A 20,000-nucleotide genomic window follows, 5' to 3' on the forward strand; every position below is an offset into this window, starting at 1 on the left:
GCAATCAATGGATAATTTGGCTTCGTTCATGAATGAAAATTCTTGTTCTAAATTGTTTCATGATTAGCAGGTATGCCAAAAATCCTCCCAATACTCGGCCAAAAATTAACAGGTATTGGTTCTTGTAACAACAGATCCAGTCGCCACACACACACACACACTTAGAAAATATATATCTACATTATGCTTACATACATACATACATACACACATATATATACATACATACATATGCAGAAGCTAAGTAATATGTTGTACCTCTCAGTAAATGGGGATACAATTCACAATGATGTAAAATCCATCTGTAGCTTTATAAAGTATATATTTCCTCTACAGCCTCTTATAGCATTCGACCATCAGCTGTGGTCTTGTTCGCTAAAATGTCATGTGTGTGTATATATATGTATATATATATATATATATATATATATATATATATATATATATTATATATATAATATATATGTGTGTGTGTGTGTGTGTGTGTGTGTGTGTGTGTGTGTATGCATACATATATGAATTCTAGGAAGATAAAAGCTGACGGAGGCTTTGCCTTGCAGATGTAAATGTTGCGTGTGACAGGAATTTTCAGGGCAGATCAAGAGTGACTTTCTTTTTTTATATGAATCTCTCTCTCTGGGTTCCGCTGGTGCTTCCTGCTTTCTCTCTCTCTCCTCTCTCTTCATCTCTCTCTCGCTCTCTCTCTCTCTAAGCGAATAAAGATAAAAAATAAAAAAATTAATAACAGGGATTTTTCAAGTGGCATGTATATTGAAAAATTGATTGTCAGAAGTAGGTAAAAAGTTCACCTCCATTGGTCTTGGGATTAAGCGCAGTTCCCTCTTAATCCGAAGGTTTCATTTTGTGCGCTGAAGTGTGCCGGAAACTACACTATACGAGTAAAATATAATATCGGAAATAAATACAAGCAACATGCTTTTGTTTACCGAGTTCATGACATTCCCCGAAGCAAAAGCAACTGTTAACCCCTTTCTATACTCCACGCCGTAAGTGAAGCAACGCCATTCAGAAACTTACACGCGGAAACCCCTGTACACACGACAGCCCTATGCGCACAGACACAGGAAAGATTCCAATTATATTATGATTCCCTTTAGTGAGAACGACACGACGAATTGACTGAAATATGAGGAATAAGGGAAGGTGAAATGGAAGAAAGAAGGTTTTCCACTGCAATACAAGGAAGGAAACAAGAGTCCAGCAAGATGAAAGAGGAGAAGGAAGAAAGAGAAGGAAACGGAAGGAAGGGGAAAGGGAAAGAGGAATCAAAAACATAACTGTCTGAAATAAGAGGAGAATGAGCAAGATTCTGAAACGGAAAACCAAGATAAGTGACGTCAAGTCAACAAGGTCAAAGTTGGGGAGAATGAGGGAGACAAATATTTAAGTGCCAAAAAAGAAAAGGCTGAAATCTTGATGTAACGAGATGGAAGAACTTTCATATGATTAAAGGAGACCAACGAATGAGGAAAAATATAGAAGAAATTGATGTGGAGTAAATGATTGGGGAAATAGGACAAGAAATTGAAAGAGAATGAAAAAAAAAAAAAAAAACAGAAAAGTAAAAGAATTTTGCTCCTACCTCCAAAGTGCCCCATTTGCCGTCTTCGACTCTGAAGAGGTCGTACGAGAAACCGAGTTCGTCCGAGAACTTCTGCAGCATATCTATGCAGAAACCTGAACAGCATTTATAATATGTGCTGTTCTGCTGTGCTAGTGTATGGTTCTCGACCCTGAAATAAAAGAGGAAATAAAAATTACAGATAATTTTCTTAAATACGTTGCAGTCAGTAATAAGAAATTTACACATACATGCTCATTCGAAAAGGCCTAAGATTATGTGTGTATATATATATATATATATATATATATATCATATATATATATATATATATATATATATATATATATATATATATATATATTATATATATATAGGTATAAGCCACGAAGGAAAAATAAACAACGGAGTCACTACAAGATCTTTCGACTCAACGTCATTTACTCAGCAGACAAACTGACTTTCATGAGAAATTGATTGTACAGGAAAGGTCGTATAACTGACAGATAGGGATTATAAGGAGATTAGAACCTAGAATCCAACACACCTGGAGAATGATTAACCTTTCCAAACAAGCATAAACATGGCTACAATTTAAGAACAAAAAGATTAAGTCCAACTGCTCAGACACATATGTCTTATCACGAAATCTTTTAGAATCTGCCATAATACAACTTACTTCCCATTGTAATTTTAATATTAGTCGTGGCCTATTTCATTTAGACCCTTGTATTTGTAACATGTTTAAGAATGACCTCAAAGATATAATTACAGACTTAAATACAAATTAGTTGCCTTAGAGGTATTTTCTTTGTATATGTATGTTTAATATGTTTTGTGAATAAGTTTTTGTTTACCAAAGATCTGAATGTGGCCAGCTGTCGCCCTGTATAATCCTTTAATTGTCTTGTCCCTGTGTCTGTGCAGTTGGACCTAATCTTTTTGTTCTTAAATTGTACCCATGTTTATGCTTGTTTGGAAAGATTACTCATTCTCCAGGTGTGTTGGATTCTAGGTACTAACCTCCTTATAATCCTTATCTGTCAGTTATACGACCTTTCCTGTACCCTCAATTTCTCATGTAACTAGCGTTTGTCTACTGAGTAAAGGACGTTGAGTCGAAAGATCGTGCAGGAACTCCGTTGTTTATTTTTCCTTCGGGGCTTATACATTTATTTATGGATTTATCTCGTTCCAAACTTTCGTGTTTCAGTTATACATACATATGTGTGTAATATATATATATATATATATATATATATATATCATATATATATATATATACATATATATATGTATGTATGTATGTATGTATGTATATTATAAATAAAATCATTACAAGATGATAGCCCATCCGAAATGTCATTGCAGTATAAGGGTTAAGACAAGATTCTTGGACTGTAGGAATCGTTTCATACAAGACCTCCAGGAATGCCCAGAAACCTGGACTTTACAGGTAGGATAGTTATGACAAAATAACTTCAACTTGAAGTTTATGGAGTCTTATCCTGAAAAATTATGGACGCATGAAAAATGTAAACAGAAAAATGAAGAATCTCGGGTGCATCATCCTCTTTTGCATTCTGAAAACGCAAATAACATAATGTTATACTTTTTCATCAACGTCTGTGATATCGGACAAGGAGGGATTTATTTGTTTTCTTATTTCTTATTTTACTTATTCTTTTTTATGTTCTTTCAAAGACTAAACATCTCTGTAAAGGCAAAAGGTATTTGAAGAGCGATGTTGACAAGCCCGAGGGGCATTCCTTTGAGGACGAACTTCTGCAAAACACAGACATCCTCGTGACCTCGACCCGCCAAGGCGCATCACGTTTCTTCTTCTTCTTCTTCTTCTTCTTCTTCTTCTTCTTCTTCTTCTTCTCCGTGACGACGTTTTTACGTTTCATTTACACAACAACGGCAATACTATTTCACTGATATAAAATGTGAGAGCAAGAGCATCAAAATTAAGAGAGAAAGTTCATGATTTTTGTTCATTGCCTTGGTAAATGCGCGTGCAGATGGCAAAACAGTTACCAATCTATCTGAAACTTTATCAAAACAATTTTCAATACGTTATGGAAATTTTGTATATATATATATATATATATATATATATATATATATATATATATATATATATATATACATACATAATGTGTGTGTGTGTTATTCATCTATTTTATTGCTGGTAAAGGAAAACCTACCTGAAGGACATAAAGGCTGATTTTTTGCTATTTTCTTTATTGTCAAAGATTTTGTTTTATATGGTGGGGTTACTAACTTGTCTCTTGAAATACGATACAAAAGAAAAATCGGTGCATTAGTTAATGTAAACAACATCAATTTCCTTTTTCTTCACCAAAATCTGAAGCTTAGCGGAGATAAGTTTTGTTACATAAACTTACTAAAAATAAAATAAATAAATAAATAAATAAAGAACTGATCAGATGGCTTATGGCTTTGCTGAAATACAAAAGATATTTCCGTTCTTCAACTGTTTTTAAACAACAATAAAACATAATAAGAATGGCGAGTGAAAAGCCTACACTGTTTGAATAAGTATATACCTATCTATCTAACAGTTAGGTGTTCCATTCACTCATCACAGTCAAGTAATCGTTGACACATTGATGAATCATCTAGCAACTGACATTGTCTCTGTTTATATAATTTCTCATTAAACTGAACACCAGAAACTGTTTTTTGTTCCTAATGCACACCATGTCCATTCTTCTACCCAGATATCAAAGAAAAATGAAAAGACCTGGATGTAGCAATTTAAGGGCTAAAATGGCAATGCAGCGTACAAAACTCCGGGAAGACGTCATCCATCACACGCCCAATTCAGTGTTGTCAGTCAGTTACAAACTGAACAGCTTGGTCTTGGCAGGCTGATTGCTCTTGGTTAGATTTTTATTTACATTTCCGAGAAGGAAATTATGCATTATATAGGCTAAATTTTAATTTAAAGTACATAATTGCAATTAATCTTCTCATAAACAACGTATTTTCATCAGTTAACAAAACATTTTCTAAAATGGTCGTTTATTGTTTCCTAAAAAGAAAAGGAAAAGATATTGGTTGGTGATAATCAAGAAAAATAAAGTCAATGGATTAAATATTTTCATTGAAGTTAGAATACCATGATTTAGGCGCTCAAGCTCAAAATATCTTTTAATGCCGAACGGGGATTTGAAGGGAAGTACTAGACCTAGTTAACACCCGTTATGGCTTGTAAGCTATAAAAGATGGGAAAAAAATAGCGAGTTCATGACAAATTTTACCAGACTAGTGGATAATAATTCTACTTCTTTTATAGATCGCTTACAGTTATATGTGCAACATAAAAAAAATAATAATTCTAATATTTAACAAGCTTGACCCGAAACATCAGCAGCGAAGCGACAACTGAACTACTAAATGCCCAAGACACTGAACACAAGGAGCTGAATTTTTCTTGGGTAAAATGAAGAAAATTCCTTTCAGAATTAAAGCATTCATTACGACACTTTTTTTCAAGGTAAAATAAATCAAATATGCCCGTGAACTTTTTCTTCCAAAAAATCAAAACAAAGGAAATTCAGCAGGAGAAAATCTTACAATATGAAAGCACTGCTGCTCGATTGAAACTTGTTGAAGCATTCGCAAATGTTTCCTAGAACTTTACATCAGAGAGCATTTTGTTCGTAACACAACAAAAACAGAAAATACTTAAGTTGCCAATTAAGGCGTTTCCATTGATCTGATTAGGATGCACACGCTATAATTTTGAAGTTAATGTACGAGGACATTTTCCCCAACCTGATTAGTTGAACTCCACAGTTTGCTTTCCGAGATAGTGATATATATATATATTTTTTTTTTACATATTATAACGTGGAGTTTTATTCATGTGTAATCACGCTAAAGCCATGGCACCTATGGCAACAATAACGACAAAACGAGTCATTGCAGCGTCGAGTAAGGAAAAACGAATCGTTTTTAACATTCAGATTGCTCGCCCTAACTCATGTTTCCCAATCACAGGCACACATGAGAGTCATATCGAGCCTTTCCCAGCGGCGTACGAAATTTAATGCACCTGAGCGACAGTAACATTTTCCAGCTCATATTCTTCAGCAGAACAAATGCAACGCAGAGAAACGATAGTTGCTGAAACTGAGCGGAGTGGATGGAAGAAGGGCAAGATTATTGGTTTGTGTGTGGCTTCCCATCTCGTCGCAAAAGAGAGCACGTCATCGTGCAAGTCTTGGCAAAAATCTAAATTTTCAAATGTTATCTTCTTATAAACCATGTTAAGTAAACGGATCTCTCTCTCTCTCTCTCTCTCTCTCTCTCTCTCTCTCTCTCTCTCTCTCTCTCTCTCTCTCAGCTACAGTAGGCGACTTGTTATGTAAATGATCAAAGAGAGGAAACTGTTATCCTGAATCGAGACAACTTTCAAAAGGGGAGAGGAACAAAATCCCATGGTAACCGAACCCCTAGCGGCAGGAGACGAAAGCTGATGTAAACAAGACAAACATCGCCGTGTACAACTTCACGGTTTGTACACAAACCTCTAAAGAATTAGCATATTGGGATACTCCGGCTTAGCTTGTATAAACACAAGTTCAGGACTGTATAAAGATAAGTTAGGAAAAAGTGAATAAAAAATGTAGAGGATTTAAATGTAAAGGAGAGACTTGCATTAAAATGATAACTTTGCATATGCCATCACCCGTTTCTGAGGCCTCCATTACCATATACTACAATACTCTAAGAAAAAATAGGGAGACTAAATGGCTTCAGAGGAGAAGAAATATGCAAATTGGTGTTTCTCAAGTGGCTTTGTGCATTTATTATTGATAATCACAGCAGAGAAACGGCTGCATTAATGTATTTGTTTTACAGCCTCGTATTTAAGTGTTGAAAAACTTTTCAATACAAACAATACAAAATAATAAGACCTACACAGACAGGCAGACACCCTTCACATATTTCCATGAATATACATACACCACAACTGCCTTGAAATGATGTTAGTTATCTGAGAACCGTCCTTATGGATAAACACACACACACACACACATCCTCTCTCTCTCTCTCTCTCTCGGCCCATCACCGGTATGGACGGCAACTCTTTGGGAGCATGCTCCTAAGCGCGAGGGGAGGAGGAGGAGCCGCTCCTCTCTAAGCATTCCCGGGCGATGCATGCTCAAAGTTAAGCAATTAAGGCCTCTGCATTATCAGCATGACGGCCCAACCGCCAAAGCCTTTTACTGACGTCCCCGGGGGACGCCCTCTGCGTGAGGCATACTAAAGCGGCAAAGACATAGCTGATGCTCCTGAAGGAGGAATGAGGACGGCGTGTGAGGCATTCTTGGTTTTCTGCAGCGTCAGCAGATGCAAGTTAGGCTGTTGCGGATTTTCACATTTTTCTGGGTTAAGATGAGACGTCTGTACTTCAGAAACAGACACGGAAAAAGCATAAGGACACTCTCAGGCAGAGAGAGAGAGAGAGAGAGAGAGAGAGAGAGGGGGATGAACTGCTTCTGAAGGCGCCAAAGAGTAGAACAAATGGCATCCTTGAGAACGGCATGGAAATTCATGCCTAAAACTGACATCATTTAAAGCAGTTGTGGTGTATGTATATTCTTTAAAGTATGTGGAGGTTCTCTATTTACATATCTGCCTGTCTATCTATAGAACTTATAGATCTTGTTATTTTACATTTATATGTAAAACAATGTTTCAACAAATATATAGAAACTAGACTGCAGAACAAATATATTAATACAGCAAAGAGCTGCCTTACTTATTGCTTGCCATAAAAAAAAAAAAAAACTTTGGCTTAAGCTCAATTCTTCCATGCATACAATCTTTAGCTTTGTAACTCGTGGTTCCATCTCTAATTAAAAGTCAAGTTACTTTTAAATTCTTCAGGTGCTATACGCTGTCAGAGTATTAGAGCTAACATTGAAATTTCTATTATCAACTGATAAATTTTACGGTAACTTAAATCTCTGGTGATTACAATTAAAATTTTATGGTAGAATAGCTTTACTTAGCAGTCTTATTTCTGTTGTTACCTCTTAAATTCAACTTCTTAAATGTTAAACAACTGAGGTTAAGTGAAAAACGTCTCAGTGGAACATTAAAGATATTTACTAATTCTTTATGATCATCTGCTAACTTTACAAAGTTCATGTTAAACCTATAAGATTAACCTATACATGTTGATAATTCACGGACATTCGTTTTATCATCATATATTCGATTTTTATTTACAGAAACTGACTTTCTGAAAGTGTAAAAGGAAATAAGGCGGGTTTTATCTTAAATATTACTTCGGTTGCTCTGCCTATTGGCCTGTGATTACCTTTTAATTACGTTTCTCTGATTCATTCGGGAATAGGAATTCACAGAAGGTAATCGTGCGCCTTTCTCTGATGATAGCTTTTTTGTATCGACTTTTCCTACGACTTTTGTCTATAGATTATAATTCTTCTTTATATAACCTACCTCATGAAAGAATTATAACGCATGAAAATCTGGTGTACGTATTCTACGTCATTACAACGTCATAACAATACAAACTTTATTGCCCTCTTTGCTTTGGTTGTACCTCTTCTCTTGCTAAGTGCTTCTTATGTCAAATTTATACTTGAATCGAAGATCCTCGTTGTAGTTTTCGCGCTCGGCTACCTATCGGGTGGTCCGAAGTTCGATTCTCGACTCGGCCAGCGCGGAATCAGAGGAATCTATTTCTGGTGATAGAAATTCATTTCTCGATATAATGTGGTTCGGATCCCACAATAAGCTGTAGGTCACGTTGCTAGGTGACCAATTGGTTCCTAGCCACGTAAAAATATCTAATCCTTCGGGCCAGTCCTAAGAGAGCTGTTAATCAGTGGTCTGGTCAAACTAATATATACTTAACTTTATACTTGAAACACTTACGCATGAGATTGTTGTACATTATATAATTCCTCATTATTTCTTTCATATTTCAACAAAACAAGACCTACGTAATTTTGTAGAAGAGAAATCTTTCCATGATTTTCACTCGAGAGGTAGTCTGCTTGTCAAGTGACGTCTTTTCTGGGTGGATATATTGACGCCACTGATTTAAGTCACAACGACATGCTTAATGGGCTCAGATAAAAATGATACAATTTACGTCCCCCCATTTTCGTGTCTATTTCCCTTTTACACCGAGTTAATGAAAATTGAATTATAAGATGATTAAAGTATGTAAGAATAATTGAAAAAACCCAAAATTATTTCCCAATTCTGATGACAGTATAAATCATGTGTCCACTTTTACTGATAAATAGATTAGTGGTAGAGAAAACATTCTTGGTATTTGGAAAACATTGCATGTTGAATATGAATATTCTCGTCCTTTGAAAGAGCCCCGCCATGTTATTGAAATACATCAGAGGAATGTGCAAATGTAGGTTAATTATATTAGTAATTATTAGCATGGATGCATGGCCGCATGAATGTACGATCTATTTGTTACTAAAATTATGCTCAAATTGCTCACTAATGTTGTCAAATGCGGCGTTCAATAATCGTTGCCAGACCTGTGCAAAAATACTTTCGTGTTTAATGAAGCGTTAGTGGACACATTAGTATTTTTATGTAGGTGAATAGCGATAAAAAGTTGTTTTTAGGCCTTATATTTTTCAGAAACTGCAAATAGACAATTTTATGTACTATAGGGGAATAGCGATAAAAAATTGTTTTTAGGCCTTATATTTTTCAGACACTGTAGATAGTCAATTTACTGAAGTGGTTTTTAACGTAACAAGGCGTGATCCAACCTCCAGCTTACTTGGAAACGCATGTAAGATTTTCCCCTATCAGATAAGTTGTAAACATTATATTCCTAACTTGTAACGTAAATTGAGACGTGCTCAAATCGTGCGTCAAATAGCCTTGTTTCACGGACGAATAATTAAATACATAGGCTATATTTTATTAGAAATAATTTCTCTGTACTTTTTAACAGCACATTATATTTTACATATTTTCATTCTAATAAATAAATCATAACTATCCTCTCCTAAAATTCATGTCTTTAACTCAACGAAAAACACTTTTTAAGGCTCTTCCATGGACCTTTCCTATTCCCCAAACAAGAACAACAGCATAGTAGTTTATAGGTTTACTCCACGAGTAAGCGAAAATCTTTTGAGATCATTTTTTAAAATATGCTTATGTATTCAGGATTAGCTTATGGACTGAATTTACCCAATTATCACTCACATACACACAATTTATGTATGTATGTATGTGTATGTATATATATATATATATATATATATATATATATAATATATATATATATATATATATATATATATATATAAATATATATATAATATATATATATATATATATATAAATATATATATATATATATATATATATATATATATATATATATATATATATATATATATAGTGTGTGTGTCGCGCGTGTCAACGCAGCTAATGTAGCCAGATAAGGAGTAAGGAATAAAATATTAGTCCTCGGTGCTTGATTGAACTGGGATGTGTTACAGATTAAAATTACCGCTAGATAAGAGATATGTTTAAGAGAAATGCTAATCTCTGTGAAACCAAACCGAATGCAGTGGGCCAGGACGACTTGGGTCGAGAAATAAGTATTTTATCAGAGGTTGCCGTGAGCTGATAAGGTATGGAAGGTCTGTGTGTGTGAGAGCACAAATGTCAAAGTCGTGGGATAAATATTTTCAGAAAAGCGAGCAAGAAAATGTATATGGTAAAGTGTAAATCATACATAAATGAAGCATGGTTGGAGGGGAAGAAGAATTCTGGGAAAGTTCTGACCCTTGAAAGAGTAAGTTTGGAAGAATCTTTGGGATCCTAAAAGGTAAAGTGGATGCTAAGATAGGTGACACGGAGAAAAATAACTACGCAGGCAATAAGTGGATGAGAAAGGCGACACTTACGGAACATTAATGTTTTGATTGGGCCATGTTTGCTGGAACTACAGGGTTACAAATGTAATTAGTCTTGAAAAGTATGGAGTGTTAGAGTATGCGTTAGTGCAGAATAAACGAAAGAGTAATTCTCGCTGATGTAAAGATTTCAAGAATTTGCTGTAGGCGTGGCTGATCATAATACTTGATTGAATTCTTAAAAGGGAAATGGTTGAAATAGTTTTGATTGGAAAAGCGGAGTTCAGGAGGTGACAATGAATGGCATTAAAACAAACAGTCTGCTTAAAAAGATACTGGACTCCCACGTAGAAAGATGGATTAAGAATGAACTAGGATTAAAAACGGAAGTAGTACGAGAATAGAGAAGTGCTTGCAGGTACCGGTATACAAGCTGCATTAACGAATAGATAAGTGCTTCTAAGATCAGTGAAGAGAAGGCACTAATGCATTTCAAAAGGAGGCTGTCTGAAGTGCAGATGCGTGACAAAATGGAAAATCATGTGAAGGCATGCACGAGAATAATTTGATAAATTGTTTGGAGAAAGACAAGCCAATTGTTACTGGGGGGAATCTGAGCAAACCTAGAGAGAGAGAGAGAGAGAGGAGAGAGGAAGGGGGAGAGAGACGAGGGAGAGAATAGAGAGAGAGAGAGAGGAGAGGAGAGAGAGAGAGAGAGAGAGAGAGAGAGAGAGAGAGAGAGAGTCAATGATTAAATGGATAAAAGAAAAATTATGAAAATAGAGATACGTCCTGAACTGAGAGTTTTCCGTAACTGTATTGAATACTTAATAAATATGTATATATATATATATATATATATATATATATATATATATATATATATATATATATATATACAGAGAAGGAGAGAGAGACAGAGAGAGAGGAGGCAACGGTGACAGATGCATGGCTTCAAGGTAATAAAATATTAGATGGGGAAAGGTGAGGATAGATGTACAGATATAACATCAGTCACTATATCAGGAAATGTTTTTACTGAACAAGTTGTATGGTTCTTGGTTCTACAATTTGGTAGGGAACAGTTGAAAGCGACCGAGCAATTCTTTTGAGTAATTCGGAGTATTATTTGAAAACTGAGCTTGTTTGTGTCAAGTCAGCGTTTATGGCCGAATAACCGCATTATGTAAAAGTGGGTCTCCGACTAGGTTCAACAAATTAAAGGGTAAATTCATAAATTAAGTCAAAAGTAAGTTCATAGGAAAAGAGAAGGGGTCGTGATTAGAAAGGGGTGATTTTCCAAATGATAATTTTGTGAACTGGCAGCAGAGTAGGTGGGAATTGGAGCATTTTTTAGAATAAATAGTTGAAACTGAAATTTATTAAAATAAAGACTATAAAGTAAATGAAATAGCATACATTGTTAAAAGAAATGCGTGTTATCATCATCTTCCCTTGATTTTTGAAGTCAGTATCATTAATAAAAGCAGTATGAATGACGAAATTCTAAAAACAGTGAGAGACCTCGATGGATTAGGTGATAGAGGAGGCAGTGCCAATTCCCTTGATATACAGACATCACTAGATAAGTTATGTCCGCCAGATATTAATGGATTCAGAAGCGAACACGGTACATGCTATATATATATAGGATATAGATATAATATATCTATTATATATATATTATATATATATTATATATATAGATATATATATATATATATATATATATAGAGATATATATATATAGATATATATAGATATATATATATATATATATATATATATATATATATATATATATATGTGTGTGTGTGTGTGAGATATACATACGATGATGAAACTCTATTTGACTACAGATTCCATTCTATCAAAGCATAATATCATAAAATATTAGTGGTTTGATCTTGAGTTAGTATTATTATTAGTTTAGTTAACATTACCCTTAAGTGGGAAAGAAAACAGGTTGTATTTGCTAAGCTTAGATTTCCCCTTGTCACGCAACTCAGAATCAATGCGCTTAAGGCGTTCTACTCCCGTTTCACCCGATGAAGTTATCAGTTATTTTAAAATGAAACTACAGACACAATTATACGGAAAATGCTGCAATGCCGTGTATTACTTCTCATTACCAAGCATTTATTCTAACGATAACTGCACAAATAAAAGCACCTAATATATATATATATATATATATATATATATATATATATATATATATATATATATATATATATATATATATATATATATATATATATATATATATATCAAGAGCCAGCAGGAAAAATAAAAAGCAGCAGTACCTAGCGCTTTCGTGTATTCTTGATACACCTCATCAGGGTACAATATATATTGTACCCTGAAGAGGTGTATCAAGAATACACGAAAGCGCTAGGTACTGCTGCTTTTTATTTTTCCTGCTGGCTCTTGATATGCAATCTTCATGCGTTACTTGTGATCGTATAATATATATATATATATATATATATATATATATATATATATATATATATATATATATATATATATAGTGGAATTCCACAATGGTCCCGTGGGTGAAGTATATAAGAGATCCTCACGTGAGTATATCTTATATATAGATATATATAAATATATATAATAGCATATATAATATGTATATATATATACATATGTATATATATATGTATATATATAGCGTTTCGGTAGCGTCACTGTCCGATGCTGATTCGTTCCCCGTCCAACTGGACGGTGGTTCGATCCCATGGGGGTACGAAATTATTATCAACTAAAAATTCCCCCTCGGTACATATATGAAAATATATCAATTCCGAGGTAGAGTGAATTAGATATTAAAGGACATTTGTAGCTCGAATGATTTATATGAATCACGGTGTGATAAATATTCATATATATATATATATATATATATATATATATATATATATATATTATATATATTTTTATATATATTATATATATATATATATATATATATATATATATTTATATATATATATATATATATAATAATATCCATATATAGATATACATTTATGATTGCATTTATGTATGCATGTCTGGGACAGAAAAAGAGATTAAGCGAAAACCTTTCAGACTCTTCACTGCTAACAATTTGTCGTTCTCAAAATTGCAGTATGAATTATGCAGGATATTCCTTTTATTGTTTTCTCTCTTGAATAGCATCTCTGTAAAATTATTCTTTACAAACAGTTTTCTTGCCTTTATGAGATCCACAGTATTTTCCTAATGATGTTATGCACCTGTGTGTCTGACACAGTTGGCACTGAGCCGGAAGAGAATTTCTGTAAAAATACCTCCCTAAGCAATATTCCCGAAGAAACTTTTCCGGAAAAACTTCTTGCGTCTCAAAATAAATGGGTACTTTAAACTGACCATCCACTTTAAACTACCAACTCACATATTTTCTACAACGCAGCTGCAGTCAAGGGTTTTTTGTCCGTGTCGCCTTTCTGACTATGGTATGATTTAAGCGAGAAAATATGAAGAGATGTCTGGGTTTTTTTAAATATATATTAACTTGGGTATAAAAAATGAGGGTTAAAACTGACTCAAAAATAAATATTCTATTTTGCATTTTTCAATCTTAAAACAAGAAACGGATTAGAATGTCGACACTTTATTTGATCAAATCTTGGCAGAATTTTCACGCTGATTCTACTTATTACTTCATAAAAAATCTTCTCCTTATAATCTTTTAAAAATACTGTTGAAAAGTGGGTATATTGAAATGATGCCTACTGATAAGGTTAAACGATGTACTATGGATCTGCGAGAATGGTGAGAGGATTTTCTGGCTGATCATAGTAGCCCCAAAAACGTAAAGTTCACCCACTACACAAAAACTATTGGACCTCGAGTGATTTTGTGAGAAACTTCAAAAGAAACGTTCTTTACACATCAACTAACCTTAAAATTATCCTCATGGGCATCGACATGTCCTGGCAAAGATTTTTCCACATGACTGATTTCTATGGAAGTTGAACTAAAATTCACCATAAGCAAAATCAGCGTTAGACTACATAAATAGATCGATGTCCCAAGACGTCGGAGTCAGACAACAGTAACTTACTTGGCCATCATGGCTTCGGTAGCAACGCGGCACAAGATGCCCCTGTTGGCATTACACTTCCCAGTGACCGGATCTGGAGACGCCAGGCTGATGTAGGGCGGCTCTTCCAGGAACACAATCTGGAATGAAAATAGAAGAAATGTAAGAAAGCTTAAATCTATAGCGAATATCTAGCGGGCCCTTTTCCTTTTAGGTGGAGAACAGCTATTGAAAAGCAAGAGTTTAATGCAAGCAGGAGAGTCTCCACAACTATCAGGTATTTGTTAATGGGTATTAGTTCCATACACTTGGGCAAAGGTAATACATAACTCGGATAGAGAGAGAGAGAGAGAGAGAGAGAGAGAGAGAGAGAGAGAGAGAGAGAATGACGAACCGTGGAAAGAGTAAAAAAAATAACTTTACAGAAAGGTAAATCCTACGAAATGAAATATCCTTTCATTTTAAATTTCTCGACATCCATAAATGTGGTAGTTAATCAATTACTAAATAAATAAAATGTAACTCATCGACTTTTTCTTGAATTTGAATGTTATCTGTCACTTATATTCAGTGATGAATTGGTCACTAAGTTGAACAAAACTCTATCAAACTAAAAAAAAAATGTATATATCTCTTATTATCTAATCTCGCTGGTGAAGAAACAAAATGCATAGTTTTCTTGAACATGGCATCATTCGTTCTATTATCATCATCATAATGGCCTCCATCGCCGTGCAACGCTAAAAGGCTCTAGTGAAATTCCTGTGCTTTCACGTCCTTAAATCTTCACTTGTATCCATCGTTTCGTCTTATAGTTCTGAAATGTGTATGAGTTAACTTTATAACTCTCTAGTGCTCAAAGAAGACCAGCTCATACTATAAAATAGTTAAATCCCACACCCACACACACACAAACACACACATATATACTATATACACATATATATACTAGCAGCTGTAGCATTCACTTCTAAATGACCTGAACGTGCATCATTCCCCAGCCAATACTGCAGTGTCAGCACCGCTGGCCGACTGCAGGCACATATCTGTTGCGACAGGTTGCTCGGGAAAGATTTTCATCGCGAGGCCCCCTAAAACGGCCCTTGATCAAACTCAGCCTATAGTTAAACACTGATACTGATGTTAAGTGCCTTTGTAGTCATTTATGTTAACTCATGATACCAAATTTGAATGCAGTACGCCCATCTTAGACCATGTGGGCCCTAATTTCCAAGGGGTGGGGCGCACTACACCACCCGCTGCTACCAGGGTTCGGGTATGAAGGCTATGATCCCCTTCTCCCGTGTTCGGTAACTCGAAAGGGTGTAGTCCTCCTGCCCCCTAATATTGTGGGAAACCCTTGGGCCCCGTTCCCAGGGTGGTTGCCCCCCCTAACTATTGCCTTATGGCCCCCATATTGTAGGGAACCTGTTTGTACCTACTACAGAAACACTTCTGCATAGATATCAACTCCGAAACATAAAAATGAGGGGGTATGAAAAACTGGGTTTATGAACCCTTAGAATCAGCTCTCGAATTTCGAATTTTGACTAAAACCTTTGAGGGGTGGGGGGAGGGAAGAGTCTTTGGTAAAATTTTGGTAGCCCTAGCTGTCAACTCCGAAAATTGTAAAAAATAACATTGTGGGGAAAAGGGGGTTTATGACCTTTTAGAAACGGCTATTGAATTTTGGATTATTATTAAAACTTTCCTGGTAGCACTAGCTGTCATAGTCTGGGCGTGCATAACGAACAGACAGGCAAACAGACAGAAATTGCTCTATATATATATATATATATATAATATATATATATGTATATATATATATATATATATATATAGATATATATATATAGAATATATATATTTGTATATATATATATATATATATTATATATATATATATGTATATATACATACTATATATATATATATATATATATCCTATATAGATAGATATATATATATATATATATATATATATATATATATATTATATATATATATATATATATAGTATATATATATATATATATGATTTCCATCCTTGAACGTGTTTTAAAATTTATGCAAGAAAAAGTAAGTTAATCTAAAACACAATCCCTGATTGACTGTTAGACCAGCTCAGTGAGATTCTCTGTCTGTCTGTCTGTCTGTCTGTCTCTCTCACTCTCTCCCTCTCTCTCTCCGTAGATGCATAAAAAGATTAGAATAACTTGATTTCCTTCAATATGGGACCATTTTCCATTGCTGTTGACATTTCCGTCATGATCTTGATGTTGCGAGGAGCTTCCTACATCTATAACAATGGGTGGTTTTGCAAATATGCGAGTTTTTTATATTCGCTACGATAAAAATATGCTATAAAGTTCTCTTTGTATATCAGCGGGTTTGAGGAGATATCGATGACTTCCGTTCTTATAAAAGCTACCGCACTGCGCACTATTTGATTTCCAAACTTTTGCTTCCCTACTTCAATCTTGAGTTTTTTTTTTTTTTTTTTTTTTTTTAATAAAACATCTGAGGATATCTCCCTGGTGTGTACAGTAGCGTAGACCCCGGAGAGTTGTCGTCGAGTTATCTGTGGATGGCCTCGTGGAATTCATATAGCATGTTCGTCATATCTTCCTTATTAATGTGGGGATGGGTATTATTACTCATTATCAGATATGAGAGCAGGCGAGGGTGGCTGAGGGCCATGAAAGACACTTCGTGCAGAGGTAATTTGGAATACCTCCTGCAAATATCTGATCTGTTTTCGATTCCCTACAGTTTTTGCCGTTTAAGAATCATATACTTGAGAACGATGAATTTTTATATACATTCCTTATCAACAGGGACGGAGTTACATGATCCATAGTGGAATCTACTACGCTATTTTTTATATTACTAACATTTACCAGATGAACTGAAGAACAACTCGAAAAACTTTCCATTACCTAAGCGTAATGCCTAAAGAAAAAATAATTCAGCTAGTCCATCTTGTGCCAATAACCTTGTACATATACCAGAAAAACGTCTATTATTTGTTATTTTCTTACGGAATATATGGGTATCTAAATATGTCGAAAAAACTTTCGGTTTCCGACCAGTATGAAATTAATTATAAGTATCATGAGGAACTGACATTATAGTTACCTGCAGCACTATTGTTAGTAATTATGGAAACCATGACCGGATTTTGTTTGACCTTAAGAATATATATGAGTCATAGCGCAACCTTATAGCGACGAATTTGCTTGAACTAGACGAAAGGTTATAACGTTTATCGTACTTAAGATGATGAAAGTCTGTGTCGTCTGCGAGGAATACATTCTAATTCGGGAATACGAAACATCAGCATTTGTTTTTACTCCAACTCGAGAAGCACTCTTGCATATATATGCATGAGAGATAAAAATGTCTAGACAGCCTTGCATACATGCAACATGATGCAAGGAAGCGCTTCATTTAGATTAGAATTAATCATCTAGCTTCATTAGGAGACATAAACCCCCTGCGTCTCGTGCAAGTAGTCTCGCGAAATGAATTTTGCGGTGTTCTGGTGCCACAAGAGGCATCCGAGCTTGTTAACTCATCTCCAGACAAGACAGACAGCGCTCAGGATCTCAAAGGGGAAGAGGAGCAGAAAATAAAAGAAGAGAAAAGAAAAAGACGAATAATAAACCGGACATGTGAGTGTACCAGTCATATACATTATTCGCGTGCAAACATGCGTAGCATAACCTCAGCCCAAAATTTGACATTGGCAATAAAATTCGACTCTCAGCAATTCTATCTAAGTAATCTAGTAAGCCATCCAAGATGAACACGCACACACTACAAATATAAGACCACTTCCTGCACACAAATATTAAGAAAAGGCAAACCAGACAGTGCTACAAGAGAAGATGAATGTTGCACAAACCAAATAACAAAATAAACTCGTTAAAACCAAATACGTGAAATAATGTTAAAATAATGGTCAGGGGCAAAATGGAAGAAAATAACTCGGCTCTCCTAATAAGATGAGGCATTATGTGTTCCTCCAATTAGTGCTTAATTGCTGCATGCCATCTTTCCTGACAGACTCGTTAGAGCCCATAAAATCCAACACTGTCATTCAAATTTCCCAAATATAGTTGCATCATTTTCGTCTTTCAATTTCCTCTGCAAAGGGAGGTGGACCAAGGGACGAGGCTTCTTTTGCATCAAATGACTAAGACATTACACTACGAGATTTTCACTCTTTGCAGTTAGAATTACTCAATATTTCATTTTAATTTTTTTTTTTCAGAACAGGTATATTCCTTCCTCGATGAAGTATTGATATAATGGATTAAATAATAATAATTTTTTTAACAATAAAATGCCTATTCATATGAAACGAAGGCCGAATTGTAATATATATGTGTATATATATATATATATTATATATATATATATATAGATATATATATATATTATATATATATATATTATATATATATATATATATATATATATATAATATATATATATATATATATATATATATATATATATATATATATATATATATATATATATATATATATATCAGTATATATATATATATATATATATATTGATATAGTATATATATATATATATATATATATGTATATATATATATATATATATATATATATATATATATATATATATATATATATATATATATATATATATATATATATATATATATATATATATATATATATATATATATATATGATATATATATATATATATATATATATATATATATATATATATATATATATATATATATATATATATATATATATATATATATATATATATATATAAATTCCGTAAGAAGGCGAGTGAAACCCGGGAATTGGAACAAGTACTTTCGTAGTTTATTCTATATTTTCAAGTTCGCACAGTGTAAAAATATAGTTTACAGTGCTTTATATACAAAATTGAGTAGTGGTGGGCGGAGTTACAGTTTCTTGATTCGAGCTGAATGTTCTCCAAACAGAAAGGACAGGGAAAGAGGATGAATGGATAATCCAGGAAGGAAGTTAAACTTCCTGGTGCTTGTGGCTTCAATGAACGCAGTTTCCAGAAGATGTCTTTCCTGACGGTCGTTGGACTTGCAGATTATATAAACGACTTATCCCAGTTAATGGCATGGCCTGGGATAAGTAATCTATAATCTGCAATGACAACGACTATCAGAAAAGAAATCTTCTGGAAACTGTGCTCATTGAAGCCACCTCCACCCTGGTTTATCCCTTGATCCTCTTTCTGTTTGGAGAATATGCTGCCCGAACCAAGAAACTGTAACTCTGCTCACCACTACTCAGTTTTGTATATAAAGCTCTGTAAGCTATTTTTGTATTCAGTGTGAACTTGAAAATGTAGAATAAACTACGAACGTACTAGTTGCAAGACCCCG

The 20,000-nt window shown here is 34.2% G+C and overlaps 1 protein-coding gene across 5 annotated transcripts in view; it reads right to left on the bottom strand.

The window, feature by feature from the left end:
• The window catches only part of LOC135208415 (glutamate receptor ionotropic, NMDA 2B-like), a 1,060,362-nt gene that overhangs the window by 143,511 nt on the left and 896,851 nt on the right, over positions 1–20,000 (bottom strand). For all 5 annotated transcript variants that reach the window (XM_064240560.1, XM_064240561.1, XM_064240559.1 and 2 more), the window contains exons 9-10: positions 14,597–14,715; positions 1,604–1,754 (exon numbers count right to left, since the gene is read on the bottom strand). In XM_064240560.1, coding sequence (XP_064096630.1) covers positions 1,604–1,754; positions 14,597–14,715 — 270 coding nt within the window. The remainder of the gene's footprint in view (positions 1–1,603; positions 1,755–14,596; positions 14,716–20,000) is intronic.

Source organism: Macrobrachium nipponense, chromosome 35 (assembly GCF_015104395.2).
Source record: "Macrobrachium nipponense isolate FS-2020 chromosome 35, ASM1510439v2, whole genome shotgun sequence".
Taxonomy (NCBI): domain Eukaryota; kingdom Metazoa; phylum Arthropoda; class Malacostraca; order Decapoda; family Palaemonidae; genus Macrobrachium; species Macrobrachium nipponense.